Below are 27563 nucleotides of genomic sequence, written 5' to 3'. Positions count from 1 at the left end.
ATCCGTATGGTTAAAAAAATAAAACCGAAATTTCACATTGGCAAGCCACTTGACCACGAGGTGTCAGTGTTTACAAAAGGAACACTTCGATGAAGCAGGGCACCTTCTTTTCTTATTTTCTTTGACTGCGTGAAGTCCAGGGAGCTAAATGACAACAGTGGGGCCTTCTCGTCGCAAGTGGATGTGTTAACAGATTGCTGATAACTCTTTAAAAAGTAAGATGGTTATTGGTGTAGCAAATGAAAGGCACGTCGTACGTGTTTTCCGGTGCAAATTTATCAGTAGCAATAAGTGTTGCATTGCTGGGCCGTTTTACAGCGTTTTCGCACCCATTCTGTGAATCTGCAGTTGCCAAAGATGGCTAACGCTATCTAAAGCTATGTGATATACAGCAGGTATTTAATCAGGAAGCCAGCCGTAGACTGAACTTCACTGTGATGGGTTGACATTGTCAGCCCTGCCAGAATATTAACTAGCTTAAATTTGTTGTTTTTAGTTGCGAGTCACTTATTATAATAACAAATCTAGATGAACGCTATCAAGACAGGGTTGGTAATAACTTCAGGTCATCTAGCAAGTGTCACTGTAGTAGCTTAAAACACGCATGTAGGGTCTCAGCAGTCAGTGACCTGGGATACTTGAATCTAATAGCGATTGCCTGACCATAAATAATGTAGCTAACTTGATCTTTGAAGTATTGCGAGCTAGATAAACTGGTAACTTAATGTGACCAAGTTAAATGCATAGTGATATGATTGTCATTGTCTTGATGCATAGCTTATAGATAATGAGGAACTGGAAATCCTGTGCTGTTGGTTTCGTTTAGGTTGTAGCTACCAGACACCGTGTATGTGCCCCCCGCAGCCGCTGGACCATGGCAGATGACAAAGACGTGCTGCGGGATGTGTGGTTCGGTCGGATTCCCACCTGCTTCACACTCCACCAGGACGAGGTGACCGAGCGGGAGGCTGAACCCTTCTACGTAAGTACAGGCAAATTTATTTAATCCTGTTTAAAGTGTGTCCCGGGTAGGCCACCATACCACACATGAACCTAAACTGGTGCTCGTAGTGCGTGTCTGGTGGATTATGACGACGTTTCATTATGAGCTCTAGCTGGTGTTTAAAGCATGCTATTCAAAATTATCCTATATATTATGGCTGCTGTCTTCGTCACAGCTTATACAGAAATGGATATCTGAGGTCTGTGGCTTTCAGTTGAGTCCTCAGCTCCCCCCCGTTCATATTTTTATTCTAGTGCAGTAACAGCATGTCTGAGGCAGGTAATGTAGGACTTTATAATTAGCTGGCAAGTGAAATCAGGTGTTTTGGTGGTGAAACAGAAAAGAAATTTGGCCTGGCAACTGAAACAGAGTTCAGGAACCTTTCCTTTTTGTAATCTTTTATTTGTAATTATTACTTTTTGTTAATTTCCTCTATGAAGTGTTCTTGGGTTGATGAAAATTGTGGTTGTAGTATACCGGTTAGATTTTGAAATGAGCATTTTTACGTTCACTTACTTGCTAAAACTTGCCACATCTATGCAGCTACTCCTGCCAAGAGTCAGCTACCTGACACTAGTCACAGACAAGGTGAAAAAACACTTCCAGAAGGTGATGAAGCCAGATGACGTGGAGGAGATGTGGTTTGAGTATGAAGGAACGGCGTTGAAATGGTGGGTGCTGTGGAGAGTAAACGTCGTGGACTGGTAACCCTTGAATGTTACTGATTGTAAAAACCAAAAAGTGCTTTTAAATGTGTTTGGCAAATCAGGTATATTAATTATTACTTGCAGCTGAATTATTAGTTTCTCCACCGATCCTGCTGGTAGTGTTGAGTGATTACATCCATACGGTTACAAGCCTGTGTGATAGATGTAAGGTGTATGGTGTCTGAAAAATAATCCGCTGTATGCAATTACACATGTATTCCACATGGTGGTGTGAGAGTTGCAGTAATCGTCTTACGAACAGTAGTTGCTGTAATATATACAATATGATGCAAAACATTATGAATCCCAGGAAGTGTACACCTCACTTTTAATAATTAAAAGCCACACAAATATTATGAAAGGATAACCTTGTGATTTTCTTGTCATTGATTTTCAGGCACTACCCGATAGGACTGCTGTATGACCTTCACGCGTCTAACACTGCACTCCCCTGGAGTATCTTTGTGCATTTCAAGGTACGTTAACTCCCTAAGCATCCCTACTTTCACTCGGCGCCTTAGCAAAATGCTAAGCTATTGCTGGAGATTCTTCTCTTCCAGTCCTCTTTTTTTTTTATGTCCTCCTGTTATTTGGATATCCTTACTCAGTGGCTTTTATCAGCGTATTTAATGTTATTTACATCATTTGCTTCTCTGTCAATTTTGCATAAGCCTGTTATGTTTTAAATAGTTGGGCTCTTTTCAAATTTAAAAATTTGACTAACTTGTAAAGGTGTTGGAAAGCAGATGGTCACCACTAGATGTCAGTGTTCACTTTCTTTTTCAGTAAAAAGAAAGTTTTTTCTGCCTAAAAAAGCAAAGCAAGTCAAATGGGCTTTATCGTCATACCATCCATATACAGGTATACAGTGGCTCAAAATAACATGCTCCCAAGATCACAGTGCAACATCCAAACCGTAAGCGACATGGGGAAGGTTTTCACAAAACTTAAAAGTCCAAGACACAGGGCTGTGCCAAACAGAGAGGCTGGACACAAGTGCAGTGTGTTTGTGAACAATAAATACAACAGCAGAAAGGGTGGGAATAAATACAGTGGACTGAATAAATAGCTAATAATATTACAGTAGCCTGTGCCGGGGGGGACTATGCTATGTATTTGTTGCATAGATACCCAGGGAAAATGCAAATAATGGATGATGACTGGAGATAGGTGGCAGATCTACTGCTAAAAGAAATAACTAGTTTTTGCTCAGTATAAAACAGCAAAGGGTTTCTTTTTGTTGCTTATGTGCAATAATTTATTGCCCAAACATTTGCCGGTGAATCGGCCGTTTTCTTACGCAAACTTAAACAGGATATAATTCCACAGGGATGCTGGAATTTGAGGAATGATGACATCTGCAGAAGGTTCTTTTGGTGGGAAATAGCTGTCAATAGCTAACTAAATCCGCATATGTTGCAATGCAATTTTCAAATTATCTGGATTTTTTGCCCTATTGATCTATTTTAGTGTTACAATGTGTTATTTGTGTGTAACATCTTATTTGCAATGTAGAACAGCACCAGATTGCGTGCTTTTGTGGGTAACAGGCAAATATTTTTCCTTGAAATGGTTCATTTACCATCATTGAATTTGGTCTGACTCAACAGCACATAGCCAGACGTGGGGGAGCCAAGTGTAACCTGGCCTTGCTTAAGAGGCAGAATTTGTTGTGATTGCAGAACTTCCCCCTGCAAGACCTGCTGCACTGTCCCTCCAACTCTGTGATTGAGGCGCACTTCATGTCCTGCATCAAAGAGGCCGACGCGCTGAAGCACAAGGGTGCAGTGGTCAATGAGATGCAGAAGAAGGACCACAAACAGCTGTGGATGGGTCTGCAGAATGGTGTGTGATGGGTGATACCATTCTCAGTACCGGGGGGTTAGAGGTGGCACTATATGGTTCTCCCTGCTGCCTTTCAGAATTATATAGCAGGTGCTCTAATCCAGGGCTTTTATGGCTTGAAAATAATTATGATGTCTTTAGAATATAACACTTTATTTAATTTCTACCGTTTATATCAGGTGCAGAATTATTTTCTATTCCGTCATATTCAAAGATTTAATTTACGCTGTCGTATTGGTTCATTTTCAGTTATCATGGACTTGGTTGTATCTCTCTGGGCAGGTATAGGAATTAATTAGTTATCCTAATAGAGAGGACCAGTTAGAGGTGGGGTTCAGGATTGCACGACTGCCACATTTTGATGTAGGTGGGGGGTCTTTGGCCTTGTTTTGTCCTTTCATGTGCCAGAAGGGCTTTGTCTGGGGTCTTGCATACGGGATGATCTTTGTTTTACAACATTCCGCGACTCTGATGAAGCTTGCAGGAACAGCCGGGCTATGATGTGAATGTCGATTGCGGGCATAAGAAATACACTTAGGTGACGCAGCTTTTCCATTCCGGCATAATTAAAGCCAGATCATCAACAGGTCTGTTTTTACTGGACAAGCAGTAAACAGTCCCTCTTGGCTTGTGTTGGCTGCACTCCCCTCGCCATCTGCTGTTATTAAATTACTTAAAAAACTAATTTTTTGAATCCAGCAGATGGTCTGATTTTTTAATGCTTAAATGTAAATAAGATTTCGCTGTACCTGATCCTAAACTCCTGTTGCATGGAGTGCCACTTGGTTTTTTTATGTTTACTAAATCGTCATGCTTTTTATTTGTCCACATAATATAATAATATGTAATAGTTATTATAGAAATAAGATTTTGGGGCCATTTTCAATGTATCCAAACCCAATTGCTAACCTGGGAAAAGATTCAGACTTTTCCCCTCATAGTTGTAAAGCCTGTAAGTTAAAGGTTTGACACGTCAGCTGCCCTTGTGCTAGGCTGCAATAAGCTGGCTGGTGTTTCAGAGATCATAGCAGGGCAGCTATCGACGAGGCTCTCTACAGCGGCTATTTCACACCCCACCGCTCGTCTTACAGAATCAGAGAACAGAGAAGGGGTCTTTGTGGAACGAAGCGGAATTCATACTGAAAACTTTCAAATACTAAATTTAGTCTCTGAAGCAGCTTGTCAACTGGCCCGAGTTCCCATCCAGGGACACCTGCAGTTGTGAAACGAAGTGCTGGCATCTGTGAATGTGAACCAGCTGCTGGAGATGTGCTGAGCGACTGACACCCACCAGCCCCCCCCTCCCCTACGGCTGCTGGCTCTGCTGGTTTAGGTTCTCTGACCTTAATTTCAATATTAGTTTGAAGTTAGTGGGCTGGTGTGACACTGTAACGTTAAACTTTCAGGAACTCCAGTGTCCTCTCTCCGTCCAAAGACATGAGATATAGACCGGGTTAAGCTCCAGGTTCCCCTGTCATGTTGATCGATGTAACATTCAGAAATATGTAGGACGTCATAACCTTTCAGTGTAGAAGAGGACCTCTTCCAAAAGAAGACACAAAGTCTTCCTCAGAGCCTTTTGTTTTACCACGAGGTCAGCAGATAAACTAGTGTGTTCCACTGGCTCATAGCCCATGTGGCCGCGATCGGCACGGCCTGCGCCGGGGACCCTCAGCTGTCAGTCATCCTCATGGATCCGCTCTCCACAGTTCTGGCTCCTTTACTGTCCCCTCATTTTCCCTGCCAAAGAGATTGTTTTTATGCAAGAGGAAAGTAAAATCAGGCGAAAGTTATCACACGGTAACCTTTCTCTTTGACAGTATAAGTGGAACCTGGGTGTGAGGCATCAGAGAGGTGAAAAGTTCAGGTCCTTAAAGTAAAAATCCAGATCAAGATTTTGTTTCAACCAACCAGTTGAGTCACAGAGTATTCAATTGGCTGGTGGAAACAAAATCTTGGTCTGGATTTTGACTTTCTGAATTATCCATTTCTGTTGAGCGTGATGGATGGATGTGCGGCCATGCACAGGCTACTATTTTGTTTTGTTTTGTTCTTTACTTTTTAATCATCTCGGCTGGTTTTGCAGGTTTTGTTTTTAAATGCGTTCAGTCAGCCGCGTCACATGTTTACGCTGCGTTAACATTTGGTGTAGTTTAAATAATGAGAATCGGTTTTTCTTTTTCGTAATTTCAGCTCCTCCTGTGGCCATATAAAGTATTTCCTACTCGATCATTCATGTGATTAGGTGGGTCAGCGCACATGAGCAGGCTAGTATATGGTAACTGCTTTCTTGCCAGCTGGTCCATGCCGAGCCCAGCTGCACGTGTCAGGTGACGGTCGGCCGCTCCGTCACCCTTGCCAGGTATCTCGCCTGTCAGCTTTCGCTGTGCAGAATCCACAGTAACGCCACGTTGGTCGGACCCACGCTGGTGATGCGGGTGCAGAACCTCGGATCTGAAAGAGAGCTGAAGTGAAGTTACTTCTAACAGCTCATGTGGGGAACACCTGTGCTTTCTCTGGTAGTCTGACTGCATGCTGCAATTCTTAAGTGTTCAGTATGATTGATATATATTTCTTGCTTTAAATACATTCTAATTCATTCAAAACTGGACGAATGAAACATCTAGGTAGCAGAAATCCTTGTTTGTGTTTTCAGCAAAACATTGTCAACTAAAAAATGCATGCAGTTTTAATCATCTTTAAAACACGCAACTGTACTCACCAAAATAGAAGTTCTTTTATTTTTAATGAAAACGTAATAACAGGTGTCAGGTTTCTTCCACACTTTCATCTGCTGTTTTAATATTTGTGACACGTGCAGGAACATCCGAATTTAAATGTGTCCAGGAAGAAAATTGACTTTTTGGTATGATACGAGTCTTACAGACCGACTTTAATTATATTATTTGTTGCCGTAGTTTCCCATTTTAATAGAGATACTGCTGGAGAAAAGGTCTTCTCCTGATGCTTGTTTTTCCTTCTCTTGCTCCTCAGATAAATTTGACCAGTTCTGGGCCATGAACAGGAAGCTGATGGAGTACCCTATCGAAGAGAGAGGCTTCCGCTACATTCCCTTCAGGATATACCAGGTGCGACATCGTGAGCATTGCCATCAGACGCAGGTGCAGACAACTCTGTCTTGAACTTATGACCCGGGCACTTGGGGACTGTTTCTCAATCCATGCAGGGAAACGCAGTTGTTTTGTGAGCCGGCAAATGTGTTCTCTGCACACAGAGTGCAGGTGGTCCCTAATACATGAACTTGGCAAAGACATTTGCCACTTTTCTCCCAGCATGCCGTGCTGCAATGAGGTGGAACCGGGGTTTTTAGTGGTCTGGAAAAGCTTTTTTCCCCACTAGTCATGCTTGTTTTTATTCCTACAGTCAAAAACCCTGCCCGAGAAGGGGTGAGGTGTTCGTAAGGGTGCTTACATAGTAAGAAAACTATTGTCTTTAAGAACTTGTAGACTTTGTTTAATTTGTTTACCTGTTTTGGATTACTTCTCCCCAAGGAGGCCTTTAGCCGGAATGTTCCTTAACCACAGGCCATCAAAAGTACTATGTCCCCCGCTTTTTAAGTAAGGCCCTTTCATCCATAGATGTTTGATGGTGATGACAATTAAGATCATCATCATTTTTATACAAAACGACTTGCCACTCTATAAATAGTTATAGTCAGCTTGGTTACGTCACCTCAGATTGATGTCTTTGTTTGTCACCCACAAATCTTGTAAAGCTGCTTTTCTGTTGAGCCACTCAGCACTGGTGGGGGGGGGGGGTCTCCAGTATGGGCATTTGGTTCATTTTTAAGTAATTTCTCAGGTCATGGGTAACTGGAGCCCAGCGGCGTTTCAGCGATGGTGCTGACTCTGTGTTTCTGCTGTCTGGATGTTATTCACACATATGGGTGAATTTGTGCCTGTAAATTGTCCTTAGTAGGTCTCCGTAGTGTTATGTTTGGTCATAGCCGGGGTGACCCTTGCCCCGTACCCCAGTCTGTTTGGGATAGGCTCCAGACCCACCATGAACTTACAAGTGATTATGGAGAAACAGAGTAGGGATAGATGGATCCTGTCCTAATGTGTAACCGTCATCATATGCCTGCAGCCATTGCTGTCGTTCAGTACTGGAGTAGACATGCATGTATTCTAACCTAATGTAAATTATATGATACAATAAACACCTTAGTAATCACATGGCAATGGAATTTACAAATGATGCTGGTTGTTTGCATTTTTATACTATTTCCTGTAAGTTGACTTTTCACTGCTGCAGTCGCACACCTCAGACTCAAACCAGGACTATGCCAACATTTTGTAACACTGATTACTTCCAGCAGATGGTGCTGTGAAGAACATTATTATGTCTTGCATGATTCTGGATTTTTTTTTTATCAACCCCCTTTTTTGGTTCGGATCTGAAGCTTCAGGTCAGTTATGGGTAGACAGAGGGCCCAGCAGAGACTGGGAAAGAGTCCCTCAGCAAAGCCACCGCTGTTGGGTTTGCCCGCTGGCTACAGAGAGCTGGCTGTTCCCCAGCCAAGGCTGAGAACCTCAGACCAGCAGGCGGTCACTCGTCACTTTTATACCTCATTTCCAGTAAGGCTCTTTCACCTCCTCTTGCTGGGCCTGGAGGGGCTTGTGGTCACACCTCCTCTCTCTCTTGTCTTTACACCCCCTCCTCCGGGTTGAGGGGGAATGGGAACACCGCAGGCCCCGGGATTAAGGAGCGACATCCAAGCTGATCCAGCTGATGGCACTGTACGTCATTGCTCCCCCCCCCCCCCCAACCGAGCTCGTTGCCTCATGCTCCTTGTTGTTGTCTTGCCCTTAAATCTGGCAGCCAAGTATGGAAAAACCCTGTAGGGATACAGTGAAGAACTTGTGAGAGCTGCAGGCACTGTCCCCCCACCCCCCCCCACCAGCCACAGCTGCAGTCTGCTGTCGTACCCCGTGCTGCGTCGCGATGCACCCCGCTTTGGACGTTATGGGTACCCGCTCTGCTCTCTCATGTGGTGCTCAGCTGGGACCCCATTCAATGGTGCCGGCTGAGGAGGATCGGAGAGGCACTGGGAACTGTGCATGTTGTCCAGGTCTCTCCCGACATGATTGACAGCTTCTGCCTTTGTTGGTGTCAGTGTTTGTGAGGTCATACACCTGCAGTTGGGGAGGCCACAGGCCAAGCTGTAGGACATGGCTGTCCCAGTCAGAGAGCGCAGAATGTTTTCCACAATAAATCGGCTCTTTCTTCATCTGCAACTCATGTGAGTAGGTGGAAACCATTCAGCGCCGTGGTTATAGTGGGTGAAGCGACAACGGAAGCCATCCAGCATCCCAGAACTGCCAGTCTCTCCCAGAGTGTAATTGTCTGGATGGGAAAGACCCTTGTTTTGAGGTTTCGGGTGTAAACTTTCTGAACAATGAGGCCACTGATCTGACACCCTCCAAGCTATCTAGGATTACAGTTTATCACTGCACCTCACTCGGTTACTTGCAGTGTTGCCAGGGCGGCATAAACCCAACCAATCGAGCTGATTATTTTAATTCACTGGGACTTGGGACTTGGGTGTTGAATTCTGAAACTGGACTGCCGCATTCGAAACACAGCCTTCAATTGACTTGTATTCATTGCTTAAACCTGAAATCTCCACTTTAAGATTCTTTTAAAAGATTTATTTCTCTTGCTGTTTTGTATTCTGAGCATTTTTCATTGAAATTAATTTTTGAGGTTTCTTTAGTTCAGAATTATGAACATTTCACTCCCATTTTCGTCCTTATTCACTGCTCTGCTCCCTACACCAGCAGGCCGCCCCTTTCCCGAAAATACAGATGCCCATTTCCCACTCACTCCTTTTTTTGTGTTCTCCATGCCTTCTACTGAAAACGGCAAAAAATGATTGGGGCTCTTTCCCATTCTATGACGCGTTAGATCAGTTTGGACGTGTTTTGGCTATAGTCTGATATTGAGGGGGGGGGGGGGGGGCTATACTATGTAGTTGCTGTCAGGGTTTAGGTAGATTCAACTGCTGCCGTGACTCAGTCGAAATTCCCCAGATATGATTAATAGTGTCTGGGCATCCACGCACCAGAGGTGTGGAAAACTTTACCCGGCTGTGTGTCTGGTTGCAAGGGATTGCGAGGCTGGATTTCTGGAAACACAGTTTACTGTAACCTGATAATAAATATTAGTAAGAGAGTACAATCAAAAGGCACAATTAATCAAGAAAGTGTGTCTAGAAGTAAATGTCTATGTCTTAATCATTAACAGTAAATGAGGAAAAAAAGGTAATTCATGTAAATATGTGTTATACTGGTGTTTTTAAGGACAAGAAAAAGTATTTTGCACAGAGAATATTTTTTTTTTCCCCCAACACACCTCCTGTAAATCTTCGTAGAAATATATATTAAACACTGAAGGAATAAGTCTATATGGCGTTTGAAGTGTAAATAAACTTTTTACGCTAATAATAGTATTTTATTCAATTTTGATTTTATTATATCAGCATGTTTGTTTTTCTGTAATTGAAATTGAAATGTAATTATTTCATCAAACTTGATCTTAATTTTACTGAGATTTTGTGCTGGCGAATCAGAAGTCATAATACTTAGAAAAACTTTGCTTTTTCGTAAAAATAAGTATCTTACGGCAGACGTACGGCATATGAGACATATTGTCACATTGTGGCCGTAGTTTTTCATTTTTGCCTGTTATTACATAAATCATTCTTTAAAAAGTAATTTCTCATTTTCTGTGTTGTGTATATAATTCAGGTAACTCTGTCCGTTCATTCCCGTTTAACTTCACAGCATGTCATTTCCTATAACTGTTGTCAGTAGATACAAACAATCGGGAACGTTTTTTATAGCCACAGACTTATCAAACTAACAGTGATTCAGCGGTCCAGACTGTCCGAGTACCATATAGGCCTACTGCAGCGTTAAAAGCAAGACAGAAAGTTCCTCCGGTCCGGATATATAAATCACCATTAAGCCTAATTGACTGTCTTCCAGGCATAGAGCCTCCATCTGTAAACAGATTGCGGTCTTTCGCGTAAATAACCGCATATCTCTGATGCAGCCAGAATGAATGATAACATTTCCTTTAATGATAGACTCCCATCTGACGGTGGGGACGGTTCAGCGACAGTCGTGCGCTTTTTAATAATGATTTAATGTGGGTGATTTGGGAGGCCGCTGAAGGACAGCTGGCGATCGGCTCGACGTGAGAAACGCCGACTTGGGTCGCGGCGTTGAGTGTCGGAGAAACCGGCGGTGCATCTCGGCGGTGTCTGAGTCAGGGCCCCGGACGCACCATAATGAAAGGCAGCTGCAGAGCTCTTGGGTCTCATCATGCGTTTGCTGTAAAAGCATCATTCTGTGCCGATAAATAACGCCTGATGGCAGCATCATATGCTGACTAAGGGTTTACGCGTTTCTGATTACAATGCGTGTCAGGTCCATATATGTTTCTTTTAACGTGGGGAAAAATCGCGTGGGGAAATAAAAGCATTAAGCTGTTTGCGATGGTTTCTTAAAATGTCTCTCATACAATGACGTGAATATACACGCATATTAGAAATCAGCGAGATCAAATGTTTGTCGTTTTTAAAATGTCTGACTTCGCAGTGCCATTGAAATTGCAATTATATCCAATTTCAAAGTCATTTTCTCCCTGAAATTAGTGACGGAGGAAATAGCTGTTCACTTTATCGTTGTGCCATCTAAAGATAATATTCGACTGCAGTCGGTTTACTCTGTTCTGGGGAGAGAGCGGATATTTGCGAACAAATGTTGTCCACAGGCGTAAAACATGAAACGGTGTCATATAAACACGTAGTTTTTTAACTTTAAATTTGTTTTTGAACATGCAGTACTGAAAATTAATCCACTAAGTGGGGTAAAGGAGTTGTGAGCCAATTTGTGACGAGGTGACAAACTTGAAAATGTGTTTTGTCCTTTTATCGCGTGTATGGATAATAAAAACAAAGTGCTCTTTACTTTGGTCTCAGCTCCACATTCAGTCCGCTGTCGTGTTTGCGGACAGCAAGGCGCGTTTAACCTTAATAATTATTATTTATTATTCCGGTGGCGTCCATCACCTGTTGTTTTAATAGGCATCTTTTATTTGCGGAGACAACGGTGGGGGTCGCGTTAGAAAAGAGGGTGGAACAAAGATTTTTTTTCTCTTACCCCCCCCGGTGCCGCTGCTTTGCAGCGCGCCGCCAGCTTGCGTGTCACGCCTCCTGAAAAGAAAGTGTCGGTGTCCGGCGTATCTTGCACCTCATCGAGATTAATGGACCTTTTTGTATAGGGCCCCAGTCAATAATTAATGTCTGTATTTAAAAATGCATTGCTGCAGCGGCACTCTCCCTGCTCTGTCCCCCCAGCTAATCCCGCGCAAAGCGCGCTTCCTGCCGGTGAGTCAGTATTTCTGGTAACCCTATAGCGAGCGCCGGCGCTTCCAGCCACCTTCTCTTCCCGTCGGCTGCACGGTGTCTGTTACCGGCGCGACACCCGAGACCCCGTGTCGCCGGTTTCCTTTTCACGGCCCTATGATTAGTTCCTATTGTGTGTCGAGCTGGCGTTTGTCACCGCGGACTGCAGTTTCGCGTCTCTCGGCTTGACACCTTTTGTCGGCGGCCCGTGTGACAGCCCACAATGACGTTTGGATGCTGTCCAGCGCCCGGCGCCTCCTGGAGAGCATTTCAGCCGAGCCTTGGCTCCGTATGACGCTCGCGTCTCCTTCCCACCTCGCACTGCTCCCTTACCAGACTTGGTGCCTTGAAAATGTCACCGCTGCACCGGTAGTCCGCACTGTCCAAGTGATTTTGGGCTGTAACGGTAATGACCGCTAACTAAATAAAATTACTCCAAGGTTTATGGTAATTCCAGCTTGACTGACATTGCTATGTCAAGTAGGGTGAGTATTCTCAAAATGGGACGCTTTATGAAAATTTGCTTTCCGGAAAAAGTTATCATCATCATCCCAATGTCTTGAATCCCAACCTGATACTATTCTAAAAAAAATTATGTCCTTTGAACCCCGTATAGAAGAGAAAATAAAGTATTAACCCTTGTTAACTGTAACGTTTAACTGTCCCATTTTGCCAGGTGTCTCATGTTAACACTACTCACCCTAAGGATGAAATCTGAAAATGTGAAATGCTAAAAATGTACCTTATGGGAATTGACATCCTTTGCTACCATGTCCTTAGAAACTTTCAGATTCAGAGGAACACATCCTTTGCTTATTTACTCTTGTACTAACTTTTTTTTTTTTTAAAGTTTGTTATGAGAAACGTATTCCCTGATCTCTAGCGAGTCCATGATACTGTGCACTTTCATCCAAAGACCACAATCTAAACAAAATCAGACATGCGTTGTAGGAACAGGAATCACTCTCTTTGCGTCATTTGCTGTGCTAATACATGGCCGTGTCCAGGATGATTTCAGAGTTCCTGCTAAATGCTGCCACTGAGTAATGCTTACAATAGCAAATGATCTTAAATTGTGCATATTATTCACCATATATTGCAGGCTAATCTAGGTTTTTAATATAGGTCAGACGTTGACTGCTGTTCGGAAGTTCAGTTCCTGATTCAAACCACCAACTGATGTTGGTCTCATTTCCTATCTTTAGGTCTACATTTGCACACATTGCTTCCACTACAGTGATTGTTCGAGGAGGGTTTTTTTGACTATAGGTGTGTGTTGTGTTTTTTTTTTTTTTCCAGCCCTAACATTTGTTCTCAGTTTATTAAGAACAGTGGATTGACTTAAAGCCTGCATGGTTTTGCTTAATTTAAGTAAAATTTTAATTTATATTCATATCGTCATCTTATGCACTGTGCAAGACAAATGACAGCTCCCTGAAGGGGCCGTAAAACTAGGCAAGGAAGGATAAACAAGGCTGGTTTTCTCATGGACAGAAATCTAAAACATGCCTCATTGTTCCAAGTGCTGCTCGTGCTGGAGATGTAACGCGGTGAAATGCAGGCCTGCTTGACTGCTAAAAGCTGTTTGCTCGAGCCAGGCTGGGCCTTGTACCTGTAGACTGATCGCACAGACAATGATATAACCTATGCCACAGTGATGATGTCATATAGTGACTGCTGGCCTCCTACCATTTATTGAAACGTGCTGTTAAGCGTTTCATTTTTTAATTTATCCAGTAATCCGAGGCTCCTCTCATAGTACGGCTGCACACGTATCGCTCGTCTCGTCTTCAAGCAGGAAACATGCAGTAGCATCGCGCAGTGCTAAGGCGGCCAGTGACCGAGCAGGCGGAGGTCCTCAGTTTTTAGTCAGATCGTCGCTAAAGTTTCATACTGCGCCGTAGGTGTAGCGTAGTGCAGTGGGAAACGCACTGAAGTCATTTCATATTCAGTCACCCGTGCTTGTGGTTTTGTGAAAGGTACCTTGATGTATTTCTAGACAGACAAACCCTCCACCCCCCCCCCCCCCCCCCGCCCCCCAACACCAAGAATGCAGCTAGAGCTTGACATCAGCCCCCGTTCAGCCAGCGTGGCGCTTTATTAAGTATGTTGAGTTAACCGGCAGAGAATTACAAAGTCCAGCTATGTCTAAGAGTTAAGAGTCATCTGGCCAAACCTGCACCCTCATTTGACCTGAGCGCCCGGTGAGCTGATGGGGCCCTTGGCCGTGTTTCTGTGCCTGCTGCGAGGCCCGGTGTCGAGCCCAGTCTGCTCCCTCCTCAGCCCTGGGCCTGTGGGCTCTGCAGCAGAACAAACACATGAGTCATTGGGGGGGGGCGGCTGCATTTTAGGATAGCTGGGGGTGCTGACGGTGCTTACGGTCCGCCGATGGGGTGGGGTCAGTCAGAGGAGCCAATGGGAGGGTACTTTGTGCCCATTAACTTCTTATCCTTGACAATGCGAGCAGGTCCAGGTTCGCCCCTGGGCCTTTATGGCCACCTTTAATGGGCTGCTGACGCCGAAGAGCGATGGGCCACATTTGGGGGGGCTTCCTGGCCATGATAGACGCCACATTTGTGTGGAGTGAATCAGCGGAGATGTTTTTCTGACATTGTGTTTGGTTACAGTGGCCCTTGATGACTCTATCGAAGCGGATGTGTAGAATTTGAAGCGGATAATGTATTTGTTTATAGACTGTAGTCATTGGGATAGTCTGTTAAGTATTAGATAAACAGACATCCTGTTTTAGCGACGCGCAGAGTGAGAGAAATCACGTTTTGTTATGGGATTATTTTTTTTATTATTTTTTTGGAGTATATATCTTAGACTTTGGTGGGCATCTTGGCTATGCGTTTGAGTGTAAGGGTGGCATTTGATCTAGCTCATGGCAAAGTGTGTCGTCTGCTTTTCTTACTGTTTATGTCCTCCCTCCCCCACCACCCTTATCTGTCTTTCCACAGCCAACGAGTGACCGACCGTTTATTCAAAAGCTGTTCCGACCCGTCTCTCCAGACGGCCACGTCCATACGCTGGGCGACTTGTTGAAGGAGATGCTGCCCGCCGCCATACCCAAGGACAGTACGTACAAACGCCACCCCCCCCCTGAGAAGCTGCATCCCTGCCATATTTACCATCTCAACCACCAGACCGTTTCTGCAGACCAGAAAACATCCTCTCAAATGGTCAGGGGCTGCTCCCTGACTGCCGCAGACACAACACTCAGCACAATCATCAGAGTTTTCCGGAAAAGGGGGGGGGGGGGGGAATCAAAAAAGCCTGACAACGTCTGTCTAACTGTAAGAATTCCGTGTCGATGCTGGTTCTTACAGGGAGGGGTGGTGAATCTCCCTGGTTGCAGCAGAGGTGTAGGGCCCAGTGATGAAAACACACTGAAGCTTATATTCACTCTCAGTCTTTCACAGTGAAGGCCGCTAAGGAGAAAGATCACTCTCTGGGGGTTTGTTTTGTTTTTGTTTTTTTTCTGTGTGGGAGTTTTTCAGATTTGCTGTTAGACGTGCAACCAAGTGTGGGATTAAGAAGGATGGGAGGAGGGCGGCAGTGAAAGGGAAGTTTGGGGGGGGGGAGTGGGGGGGTGAAGCCAAAACAGGCTCATCTGGAAATCCCCCCCTCTTACATGGAGCAGATAAGCAGACAGTGAACCTGCAGGCAGCGCTGTCCCGTTAGCAGACGGGTTGGGCTAGCAGGATAAAGGTGAAAGTCGCCCCTTTGTACCTCTTACGCGGTTGGCGTTTCTCCTCTTGCCATGTTTGTGAAATATCTGCAGATTGGAAAGCTACTGCATTGTTTGGATTTTTTCCCCTCCTTTTCTTCCTGCCGTAGTTTGTTTTGGCAGCGCGGAAAACGCTTTGGTCTTGGCAATTATGGATTCCCGCTGTTTGGACAGGTGTGCTAAGTGTTGATATATCTCATATCAGGGGTTTTGCTGTGGCTACCTGCATCGTGATTGCTGCTTTGTGATCTGGCACTGAATTACTTTTTTTTTTCTCCCTTTATTCTTCCTTTTCCGGCCCTTCTGCATTAATCACAAAGCACCCTGATCGTGATCCGTTTTCAACCTTTAGCTCGTTGGCCACGTTTTCAGGGTACCCTACCTGACGCCGGAAGGTTATGGGCTCGGTATTTTGTAAATGTCCTCTTCAAGGGTATAGAAACTGCCATATTTCCCTTCTGCTAATGAGTAACGTGCTTGGTGCACTCAAAGTGCCATGTGCACCATGGAAAGTCTGATACGTCTGTGATCTCTTGGGCTTTCTGGATGTTGACACTGATAATCTAAAAAGAATCATAATAAGTGTTCATTGTTAATAATTGTATTTTTCATCACTCTAGCATGCGGCCTTTAGACACTGGACGACCACATGTTCCGGTTGGGGGTCAGGGTATTCCAGAGTCTGATGAGCTGATGATACCAAGAGGTAGCGGAACAAACACAAAGAAGGCAATTCCGTTACGGCATTCTTACTGCTGGCGGCATGTTCTAATTAGTGGCCGGCCACAAGAAATGTCTACGCATGTTGTTTGTCCCACGTTTGAACTATGTGTGTGAGCGAAAAAGCTGGTCGTTGTCTCGGGGAGGCATCTCGAGGGTGTTTGTCACAGAACCCGTAGCGTGAGTGGCAGATTTTTTAGAAATCATGTTACATTTGTGGCGTCTTCTTTTTAATTGGCTTGATTAGGATTCCCCATTTATATTTTTGGCGTTTTTAGAATTTCTATATCCGGTTATAAAAGGCACTCTGTGGGACTGTTTCTAATAAATGGAGACTACAGAAAACCCCCCGCCCCTAAGTAAACCTTGGAACAGCCCACGTGTGAAACTGCTCCCCCCCCCCCCACCCCACGTTGACCTAGCTTATGGGACCTGCCCACGTAACAAGTCTCAGTCCTTCATGAGACCCGCCCACTCATTGTCACACCCCTTAGTATCGCTGGTTACCATGAAGCAGAGCCTTCGGACGGCCCCGAGGCAACGTCGTGCATCAGTTTTTGTGAAAGGGTTACCCTGGTCGCAAACCCATGACCGCTCATTGCCTTTCAAATCGCAGAAAACCTGTGCTGTCATATTTAGGGCTATTCTTCCTCGTTTTGGTTTGTGTCACCATTCCGTCCATTTATTGTCTTTTGTTGGCCCCTTATGTTCTTTACGCAATCGCTTGACGTGTAAATGCTGTTTACAGGGAAACGTCGAGGAAAGTACCTCTTTAGGTTAAGTACCTTTCTCAACGGTTAACATAAGAATTTGCCCCTTTTGGCTTCATTATGCTTGTGGGACTTTGATTTGTTAGGGTTTTTGTAAGTGAGAGGTATCCTGTTTGTAGAGCTTGTTACATCTCTAGCATATGAAGGAAATATGCACTTAATGCCTTGAACTTAGTTATCCTGTTTGTACATTTATGGCCCCTTCCATGCTCATGCAGCCCTTGAATGCTCTTGTCTACGTCGCTGAGTTGAAAACATTTGGCAAATGAAGAAACGTGGGTGATTTTTGCCCCGTTTGTATTTAATTGCTCTTCTTATATGTGATATGCAGGACTGAGTCCCTGGGCATCTGAAATCCTTAGACCCAGCTTTTGGCTTCTTTATTTTAAAAAGTGTTCATCCGTTATTCATTTTTCGGAATATTTCATTATTTTTTTTAAGCTATTTACTTTGATTTCTTCGGTCCCTCTCCAAAACCCAGCATAAGGTTTGTTGCGATCCCCAGTCTAAGGTTATATCTGGTCGGTTGTCACTCTGCTACTGCAGTGCTTTAAGATAAAGATAAAGCTCCGCTTTATTGTACATAGAAAATGGAAACTCTTCTTCAGCTTGGCAGCCACGATACACGCCGTAAAATGCAATAAATATAAAACTGTGGTACCGCATAGCGTGCAAACGGATAGACAGAATTTCTAAGAATAGCTGCACTGATTACTGCTTAAAGATACTGCAGTTATTACTGTCAGCAGGCAGGAACAGAGGCCTGATGCTGGCATGTCTCCTTGGGTGTGCAGTGGGTGTTAGGCACCGTTTGTTGTTACCATTGCTTTGCTGTCAGTCTTATTGATCGTGATATTGCTCAGCTGGCTGTTAGCCAGTAATATTGTTGCCAGTGTTTATAGTTGTGACCAAGTTCTTCCAACTAGTGAGAATCCCTTCCGGTTCACCATTTATACTCCTAAGTTTGAGAGTAGATGTCACATCTACTGGAGTGCATATTGGAGTACTAATTTTTCTAATTATTTTTTAAAGATGTTGACAGCCACCATTTGAAGAGAAGTAAAACAGTTACATAATTGCTCTTTAGCCGAGTATTTTTTTAACAGGCAGAAGTCTTTCATAGCCTTGTGATAGATGTATTTGTAATGCTTGGGGATGTTTTGTACATGAGGGCATTTAGGAACGGTAACGGTCCCCTTACTGGGGTCCTAATTACTGAAAATGGAGTGGGGATGTGACAGGGGTGGGACAGTAGCCGGTTCCCTAGGATCGCGGGGATTTCCACAGAAGCCCCTGACTTGCACATTTAGCTGATTGATGATAGATTTAAAAAAAAAAAAAAAAAACACTTAAGGTGGCCACACACTTCAAACGACGCCCGGACAAAACCGAACACCTTGGCAAGAACAATTTGTTGCATACTTAGACCGATAAAGCCACCTTGTTTGTCACACCTCAGCCCAAGAGGGCGCGGAATGTTTTCAGTGCAGCAGACCCACACACAGAGTGCAGATAAGCATTTTGGCATGAGTATGCGTGTCATTTTAATAAGGGAGATGACACCTATTAAAATAACTTCTTTTTTTTTTTTTTTACTAACAGTCACTATTGGTTTAATACTAGAGGCAGCACGGACAGGGAAGCCAACAATTCACGCCACACTTACGATTACACGGTAACGGGATGCGTACGTCATTTTCACTGTTTACAGATACTGGTGGTGCAATGCGAAGGATGCCAGTAACTGTATAATTAGTCCTGCTGACCAATGGCGATTCTGCACTCATTTCATCATCAAGGATGTAGCGGACTGATTACAGAGGGTTCTAGCGAAGGGTGAATTGATAAATAGTTCATTAATCGCCATGGGGAAATTCTCTTTTCACCCACCCATCCTGCTCTCGGAGAGAGAGAGATCAAGACACACACACACACACACACACACACACACACACACACACACACACACAGGTGAGTGGCAGGTCGCAGCCCCACACCACCCCCTATTTGCGTGTTAGAGCAGTGTCGTTGTCATGACTCCTGTTTGTGTAGTTCTTTATTCCCAAGCATCTGAGATGCTTACTTAAGAGCAGCAGAGTCCTAGTGAAGATCACTCACAGGGTCCAGCAAGGAGCACCCAAGTGCCTATAGTCACCATACACAGTCAGCTTTTATCTGACTCCCTAAGTTTTCCATTGGTACCAACCTGTGTCATTATAACAAGGCAAATAACATATACATGTGTCTAACCCGTGATGGATATGCATTTATTATATATGGTTGGAGGTTTGAAGTGAGTTTGACATTCTCTCTCTAGCTGGGTGTGATGGTCCCCACAGTAGGAAAGTTTGTTTTATGATTTGATTGATTTGACCTTGGGCTGAGAGTCGGGGGGAGGGGGGTCATGCCTCACACCAGCCTACTACTCCATTCTGCTCCATTCTGTATCCAGTGTTTTTTTTTTTCTTGGTAAAATACAGATCACGGCACAATTTTTTTTTGTTTCACTCATTTCTCAATTTACGGATGTGCGTCTGTGAATAAATTATTTTATTGTTCTGTTTCTCATTAATGAAGGGCTGCTTCCTTGGTTTGTGGGGTTTCAGTCCAGCTTCTAGGAGCCCGATATGCAGCGTCTTTTAGCAGTGCACTTCACACCTGTATTTAATGTTTCCCATTCCTTTTGAAGGTCACTCGATGTCATCCTACGATTCATGAGAATCTGTCGGATTAGGTAACGGTTATCACTGCCATTAGAAGGTCGTTTCTGCCCTCTGGCTGGCTGTTTTTTTTGTCATTCGCAGTGCTTCACCTTATTCTTGTGTACTGCTGTCTTGGAAACTTTAAGCCTGGAAGCAGCCTGCCTTGCAGTGTAACCTTCTGCACTGATTCTTCTGCAGAACCAGGATTAAACTAGGATTTAAAAAATGCAGATATTGCAAAAAAATATAGAATGGTCTCTCATTTTTTTCCCCCCCAGAGCTGTATGTAGTTGAATCACAAATGTAGAAAATACCTGTACGTGTGTGTTGGGACTAGATGCTTATGGCTTCTGTGGTTCATGGGTGGTTGTCGTGCTTTATGACTTGCGCACGAGAGTTTGTCTGCTCCTGTAGCAGCACCATAATTAATATTTCTTACTTCCCATAGGACCAACCTCCTGTTTGCAGCATGTTGATTTCACACTTTGCTTCACAGTTTGGCCGGCCCCGCCCCTGACTGCCAGGCAGGTTGCGTGTGATTGGTGAAGGTGTGACGTATTTGACCCAGAGGAGATGCCATCGTCCGGTTCATCGTTAATCACCCAGAATGGGGTGCCAGACGTGGCCCCTCTCTAGATTGTCTCTTTGTGTGATGGGGCTGATTACTTGGCTTCGCTTTGGCCAGTCGCCCCGACCTCCCACGGTAGAGCCGTTTGGCCCAGTATGAATCAAGCCAGTCTGTTTCAAGCTGTCCAGCTGTGCGTGTTTTGTGGGACTGGGATGACGCAGGACTAGGGGGTCTGCAAGATCCTGGGGCTCCACACAGCACCAGTCCTCAAGAACAACTCTTCACAATAATAGTGTGTCTATATATACAGTGCTGTGCAAAAGTCTCAGCCAGTCAATGAAAATGGTTAAAGCTATTTATCTGGGAGTTGCGTGTATATTTGCTCAGAAAAAAAGCACAATTTAACATTATAACATATGCCAATTAACAATAGCACAATAAAAACTAACATGAATTTCTTCTGTTCTCCAAAAAGTTACTGATTACTTGTTGGATGGCTAGATGAACGCCGCTTCAGTTCCCAAGCCTCTCCTCAGGGGCACCTCAGCCGTTCCATGTATCGTTAAATTTCACCACCAACTCTTATTAGTAAAATGACCCAACAAGGTATTCATTGCCTAAACAGTATGTCAGTCAAAAATCCATGGGATACCATATATTGGATGATTACTGCAAATACTGGGGTGACTTTAGAAGAGGTTTTGAAATGGCTAAGCTGACCCACTTTGACAGGTGTTATGTCAGTTTTACGCCAACATGAAGATCATTTAAGAATCACCTTCTTTGACTGCCTAAGACTGCTTTTCTTCTGGCTCACTCTGTTGTCGTAGATGTTGGTCTGACAGACCTTGGCCTGTTAAACTTCCTTTATATCTGATTGATTTACTGTCACACTTCCGTGTGACCTCCCCCTACAGAGAGGCTGATGCAATAAACACCATGATCATTGGTAATCGGGTAGCACGATTCTTCTGAAAATTATTATTGTTGGAGGAAGCTGACCCCTGTTGCCATGGTGAGCAAATTCCCCAGCACATCATAGCGAGAGCGAGGGTGGGGATGGCTCAGCACTGCAGGTGCTGAGGAAGGAGCTGCTTGGGGTGTCATCAGGGTGAAACAGGAGAAATGTTTGTATGGTATGTGTAGTGATTGTTTTATGTATTGGTCACTATGTATGTATGTATGTATGTATATATGTGTGTGTGTGTGTGTGTGTGTGTGTGTGTGTGTGCTATACATATATTTCATTGTGTGGACCAAATGTCCCAGGAATGTGATTAAAAACCTGTTATTTTGACCTTGTGGGGAGCATTTTTTTTTTGCCCACAAGGGGAAACTCAATTTTATAAAAATCTGTGACTACAATTATATCAAAAAGTATAAATCAAAAGTCTTATGGCTAAGGTTAGAGTTATGTAGGGGTCAAGGTTGTCATTCATGTGGGTATTTCCCATAGAAATGAATGGACAGTCCCCACAAAGATATGAATACAAACGTCTGTGTGTGAATGTGTTCCACCTGTTCTGCCTGTAAACACTGTTCGATACGTTTTGTAATGGCTAAATCAGAGTGTGTCCTGTTTGGTGTCATTTTGACATTCCGGCCTGCAGCAGTATGGCAGATGTATCCATCTTCTGATTTTTAATTTTGTTTTATTTTTATGCTGTGATAAACCACGCAGTATTCTCCTACAATGGAATGTCTGAAATCATAGGTAACACCAGTTTGTTTTTCATTATTTCATTCTCTTCTTACTGGTTGTCTGCTGTTCGTCGTCTCTTGTGTGAGTTCCAGTCTAGGCTGTATGTGGGGAAACATGTACCAGGTCAGACATCGGATAAATAAACATGGTGTCCTGGACCCTTTTTCGGATTCGCTCTGCAGTTCCCGCATGGGCAGGCACGCCTGATTATCACACAGCGATTTCCTATAAGTCAGCTGTTTTTTTTTTTTAAAACATGAATCATGCCACAACAGCTATTTTTCCGATATTGTGTCAAGGTGGATCTGTGGAGAACCCGTGTTCCCCCACCCTGTAACCTGCCAGGGAGTTTTGGTATGACTCGGGTGAGGGATGGGCCTTCTTAGCCCGGTCCTAAGAGTGACAGTGGGAAAAACGCGGCTCTCTCACCCGCTCACTGCTTCTTCCTGTGTATACGTGCCCATGCAGTAGCATCAAGATTAAGATATCCTCTTCCCCAGAGGATGCCCTTCCTTGCTTCTGCTCCCTTACCTCCACCCTCTCCATCTCCTACCCGTCCTTGTTATCATGCACCCATCGTCGCCTCTCTGTCCTCCCAGTCCTGGTCTTGTCTCTTTGGACTTGTTTTCACCCCTCTGGGGATGCAGTGGCCTGACAAACAGGCGTTCCCAGAGGCCACTGCTTGTCCCAGCTTCGGCTGTTTTTGGAGACGCCTAGGCTACGCCTTCGGAGAGCTTCCCAGGACCTGAAAGGCCAGGGAACCATCTCCGTTTCTGCCTTCACACCTCGCTTCACTGCAGGTTAACAGATGCCAACCATATTGACTCGGCAGCTTTCTTTTGCTGTAGCAGTGTTTCTGAATCCGGTCCTCGGCGACCCGCAGACGGTCCACGTTATCGCTCCCTCCCAGCTCCTGGTGGAGCAAATATATGGACTGTCAGGCAAGGAGCTGTGAGGGAGCGAAAACATGGACTGTCTGTGGGTCCGTGAGAACTAGATTGGGAAACACTGTTACAAGGTTTAAGAATACTGTAGATGATTGTAGGGATGTTATAGCTACAGTTATTTCTGCTTTACTGTATATGTCTGTGTTTTTCCCAGGTGTTACATTATTGAATTAAAATAGTGTCCAGTTGTAATACTCAGATTTGGAATGGACATTGACATCCTGCAGGGACGAGTGGTGGTTGCGGCACTGAATCATGCCCTGTCTCTCTGTCTGGGACATGCAGTTGGAGCAACTGGACCAGTATATGCGGATGGATGGATGGATGGATGGATGGATGGATGTGAGCTGCTTCTGTTGCAACTGCTACAGTATAGAAAGTGCAGTAGTCAAGTGGTTCCGATGAAGAGCTTGTTCTGCTTTTTATTATGCACTGCTGTCTGCCACAGGCTTTACTAAAACATGACTCTACAGGCTCTTGGGCCTGCCAGCCAGGGGTCTCTGGAAGAGCCCAGCTGCCGGGTGCAGTCGATAGGGCTGCAGCAGTAGGGATGCTCGGGTTAAAGTATGTTTGATGGACTGTAAAGTATAAAAACCCTGTCATCATCCCGCTGGAATGTCAGCACGTTTGGCTGCCAAGTCCTGATTGGAATAGTTAAGTCTGGTCCAGCAGCAACCTCTGTGGTCTTCTCCAGCCCCTACTTTCTCTTTCTCCTGCCTGTACGTCTCTCTCATCCTCTTGCTCATTCTACAGAGTTGCATCCATCCAGGGGAGCATTCAAAGCCAGCAACTATACCTGTGTGTCTATCCGCACCGATATAATTTTCATCAGCTTCTTCTACGTGGGTTTGGCTAGCAGATGGTGCGGTCTGTAACCCTTCTCCTCACCACTTTGGTGTAATGCATGAAAGTGCTGCTGGTGGTGTCTCCCAGCAGATGCCCGTACCATCTCCACACCCTCATATCTGCGGTCTGCCCATACCGTGCCATTGCTGCCGGCTTTTTGAGGACTGTCACCCTGGAAACGTTTGTGTTGATTCCAGGTCATTGTAGCTGCAATATGTTCTTGACTATGTTAATTACCCCAAAAGGCTTGAGTTCAGGGTGGTTCCGGAACTGTAAGGGAGTATTTATTTCAGTGGCCGGTCAGGCTGCGACAGGGCATAGTCTAATACTGTGTTTTGCGGGTCTTCTTACATATGGTGCTGTTGGTTTGAGAAATGTAAATGTATATTTCTGCACTCCATAGATAGTTGAGGGAATACTGCTTTCCTTCAATATCCTTGGCTGCCCTTTTTAAAATTTGTTTTAAATAGTTTAAAGAATGTAATGTATTATTATTATTTATTGTTTATTTGTGTTAAACAAAACATCTGGTTAAGAAACATTTGTCGTGGTATGGTAATTTAATAAAAGGTTTTTTTTTTCAAAATGTAGGTCTGAATGTTTCCCAGGTGAATAAAAATATGTTTAAACAATCCGTTAATGTAAATATGAACACAGATTTGTTTGGGTTTGTTTAGATTTAAATCAGATGAGACACAATCTTCCACTGTTTGGTGTGTAAATTTGCTGAGCTAACAACTAACGAATGGTAATTGTTTGCCTATTATATGAAAACTAACACAGTTATGAAGTTGGAAATTGGTCACCCAAAATGTTTTGTGGAAATAAACAATGTGTGAATGGGAGAATACATTATATATGTGCACACTGTGTTACTTGATTTTGTTTATTATGATGGATAATAGGGTAAAAACTTGTGCTTTGGTTGAGTAGTCTAGTGCTGAAAACCATGCTGTCTCCAGTATAGTGTAGTGTAGAATGCAGAATCACACTAGTATGTGGCTGAGTGTAGTCTAGTATAGAATACATTAATTGTGTGAGGGAGGTATAGTATAGAAAACTCATTATGTAGGGGTTTAGTGTAATATAAATGTAGACTGGTATGTGGGTGAGTGTAGTATAGCGATCACTAATGTGGGTGGAAGGTGTATAGTATACTCACTAGCTTGTGAGGATGTAGTATAATATATAATATGTGGAGGTGTAGCATAGTATAAATGCAGACTAGTATGTGGGTGAGTGTAGTCTAGTATGGAATACATTAATTGTGTGAGGGAGGTATAGTATAGAAAACTCATTATGTAGGGGGTTAGTGTAATATAAATGTAGACTGGTATGTGGGTGAGTGTAGTATAGCGATCACTAATGTGGGTGGAAGGTGTATAGTATACTCACTAGCTTGTGAGGATGTAGTATAATATATAATATGTGGAGGTGTAGCATAGTATAAATGCAGACTAGTATGTGGGTGAGTGTAGTCTAGTATAGAATACATTAATTGTGTGAGGGAGGTATAGTATAGAAAACTCATTATGTAGGGGTTTAGTGTAATATAAATGTAGACTGGTATGTGGGTGAGTGTAGTATAGCGATCACTAATGTGGGTGGAAGGTGTAATATAGAGTACACACTAGCCCATGGGGGTGTAGTATAGAATTAGGACTAGTGTGTGGGTGAGTGTAGAAGTACTGATTTATTTAAATGACTTTAGTATATAGGGTTTGCCATGTGACACTGAGCTATGCATAAGTGAATATGTCTTGGCATGTTTGCTTAGTCTGAGGGTGGGTGTAGGTCTCTAAGGGTCTGAAAGTGAGAATGAGGGCAGTGCTCATATATGTGGTGGGGGCAGGGGGGACACAAGGGGGTGGATGTGGTTTTGTGAAAGCTGCAGTTATCTGTCTGTCTTACGGTGTGGGATGACTCAGCGCGGCTTCCCGTATCAGCACTCACCTGGTATCAACGGGAACTGATGTCACGGCACAGCACACACACACACACCGGCGGCCATCGTGACACACATCCTCAGGCGGTGCCACAAAGCCCATGTGGTGAGCGACACACCACACTGAGCCACGTGACTGCTGACGCGAGTCAGATACAACCGTAACGGTGCGGATGGTGGAGCTCAAGAAGGGAGAACTTTCAGGAATGCAGTACGTGACCTAAAAACAAGGATTAAAATGTTTTAAAGTAACTAAGAAATCTCGAAGTGGAAGCACATTTTGATTGTACGCACCTTCTCTATATGGGTTCTGTATAACTAGGAAAGAGAGTCAGTGCGAATGCTGATCTGTCACCAAGGGGATGCATTGCAGGAATCCTTCATTAGGAAAGATCCCCATCATGTTTCTTGTGGCTTGTGCATGGACTTGTGTTTTGAACCCATTCTGTCATCTTCCCTTACAGATGAGAAGAAAAAGTACCAGGTCGTGATTCACGGGATTGAACCGATGCTGGAGACGCCTATCCAGTGGCTTAGTGAACACCTGAGTCACCCAGACAACTTTCTCCACATCAGCATCATCCCAGCGCAGTGCGACTGAGAGCCCCGTTTGCTGAGACACGAGAGACATTTTTCTTTCATTGGTGTCTGAAACTGGAAACTAGAAACGGGCTAAATGTAACCAGTATGGCCAAGTATGTTTCCAGATCCAGAAGGAGATCTTCCAGCTTCCCCTGTCTCTCCCCATCCATCGTAAACCTGTAGCTCCCTCTTTTGTGTTTAGTTCTTAATAAGTCCATTTCTCTGCTTTCCTTTGTCACTACTCCCCCCTTTTCTGTTCCCCCCCCACCCATGGAATTGTTCTGGAGTAACCTGAAAAGAACAGCCTGAAGGCCAAACAGGAAGTACGGGATCCCGTAAGCTGACAGAGATAAGAGGGGGTGTCTCCTGTCTAGCTACCGCCTCCTGCCGTGGTTCCCACAGGCTTCCTCATCCTCTCCGTTTTCCAGCTTTCTTAGGAACCCCCCCCCCCCCACCACCACCACCCACGTGAATGAGTTTGGAATCCTCTGGGGCTGACAGTCAGATACATGCATGGGGGATTTTCTTTTTGCAGAGTAAAGTCTTGCTGGTGTGACTCCTTCAAACGCCTTAGTCTCCAGAGTTAGACAGTTTGCGGAATGGTTTCATTTTTTTTTTATTTTATATATTTCACTTTTTTCGCCCTTTTAATGTCACTGAAAATTCACGTAAGGGATGTTTTTGTTTCCCTTTTTTTGTACATAATTTACTGCCGATCATCTTAGATCTTTTCTCAGCTAATTATCGGAAGGCATTCTGAGCTTGGTTAATTAGACCGCTAAACTACTCCTTCCTCTTTTTTTGGCTCTGTGTAATGCATGTGTGGGGGGGTATAATTATTTTAATGGTCCACAGTTTTGACATTATTTATGGGCAGGTTGTGAAAGTTGGAGGGGGGGGGGGGGAGCATTGTGTAGGTGTGAAAAGCAACAACGGAATTCATCTGGCTCTGTCTGGCTTAGCAACTCTCATTTCAAACCCCACAATTACGTTGGATTCAGGTTTTTGAAGGCACAAAAGGCAGGCTGGACGGTTACAGAGCTTCTCGTGCCACGATCTGAA

At 44.2% G+C, this 27563-nt stretch overlaps 1 protein-coding gene across 3 annotated transcripts; it reads left to right on the top strand.

The window, feature by feature from the left end:
- The first annotated feature begins 63 nt into the window (after positions 1-63).
- atg5 (ATG5 autophagy related 5 homolog (S. cerevisiae)) lies at positions 64-27563 on the top strand. 3 transcript variants are annotated; one of them, XM_023806261.2, is made up of 8 exons: positions 64-215; positions 827-982; positions 1547-1674; positions 2108-2186; positions 3393-3555; positions 6550-6644; positions 14950-15067; positions 26384-27563. In XM_023806261.2, exons 2-8 carry the CDS (start codon positions 875-877, stop codon positions 26518-26520), a joined length of 828 nt encoding a protein of 275 aa, XP_023662029.1. In that variant the 5' UTR covers positions 64-215; positions 827-874; the 3' UTR covers positions 26521-27563. The 3 variants fall into 3 exon arrangements, with proteins under 3 accessions (XP_023662029.1, XP_023662030.1, XP_023662031.1); XM_023806262.2 differs by having other exon boundaries at positions 86-215; positions 865-982; XM_023806263.2 differs by lacking the exon at positions 64-215 and adding an exon at positions 257-395.

Source organism: Paramormyrops kingsleyae, chromosome 9, assembly GCF_048594095.1.
Source record: "Paramormyrops kingsleyae isolate MSU_618 chromosome 9, PKINGS_0.4, whole genome shotgun sequence".
In the NCBI taxonomy this organism is placed as follows: domain Eukaryota; kingdom Metazoa; phylum Chordata; class Actinopteri; order Osteoglossiformes; family Mormyridae; genus Paramormyrops; species Paramormyrops kingsleyae.
This window is presented reverse-complemented; position numbering and strand designations above follow the sequence as displayed.

Coding starts and splice junctions, on each gene's coding strand:
- atg5 (XM_023806261.2), top strand. CDS start 875: ATGGCAGATGACAAAGACGTGCTGCGGGATGTGTGGTTCGGTCGGATT. Junction 1,675..2,107: donor GAAGGAACGGCGTTGAAATG/GTGGGTGCTGTG, acceptor ATTGATTTTCAG/GCACTACCCGATAGGACTGC. Junction 3,556..6,549: donor GTGGATGGGTCTGCAGAATG/GTGTGTGATGGG, acceptor CTTGCTCCTCAG/ATAAATTTGACCAGTTCTGG.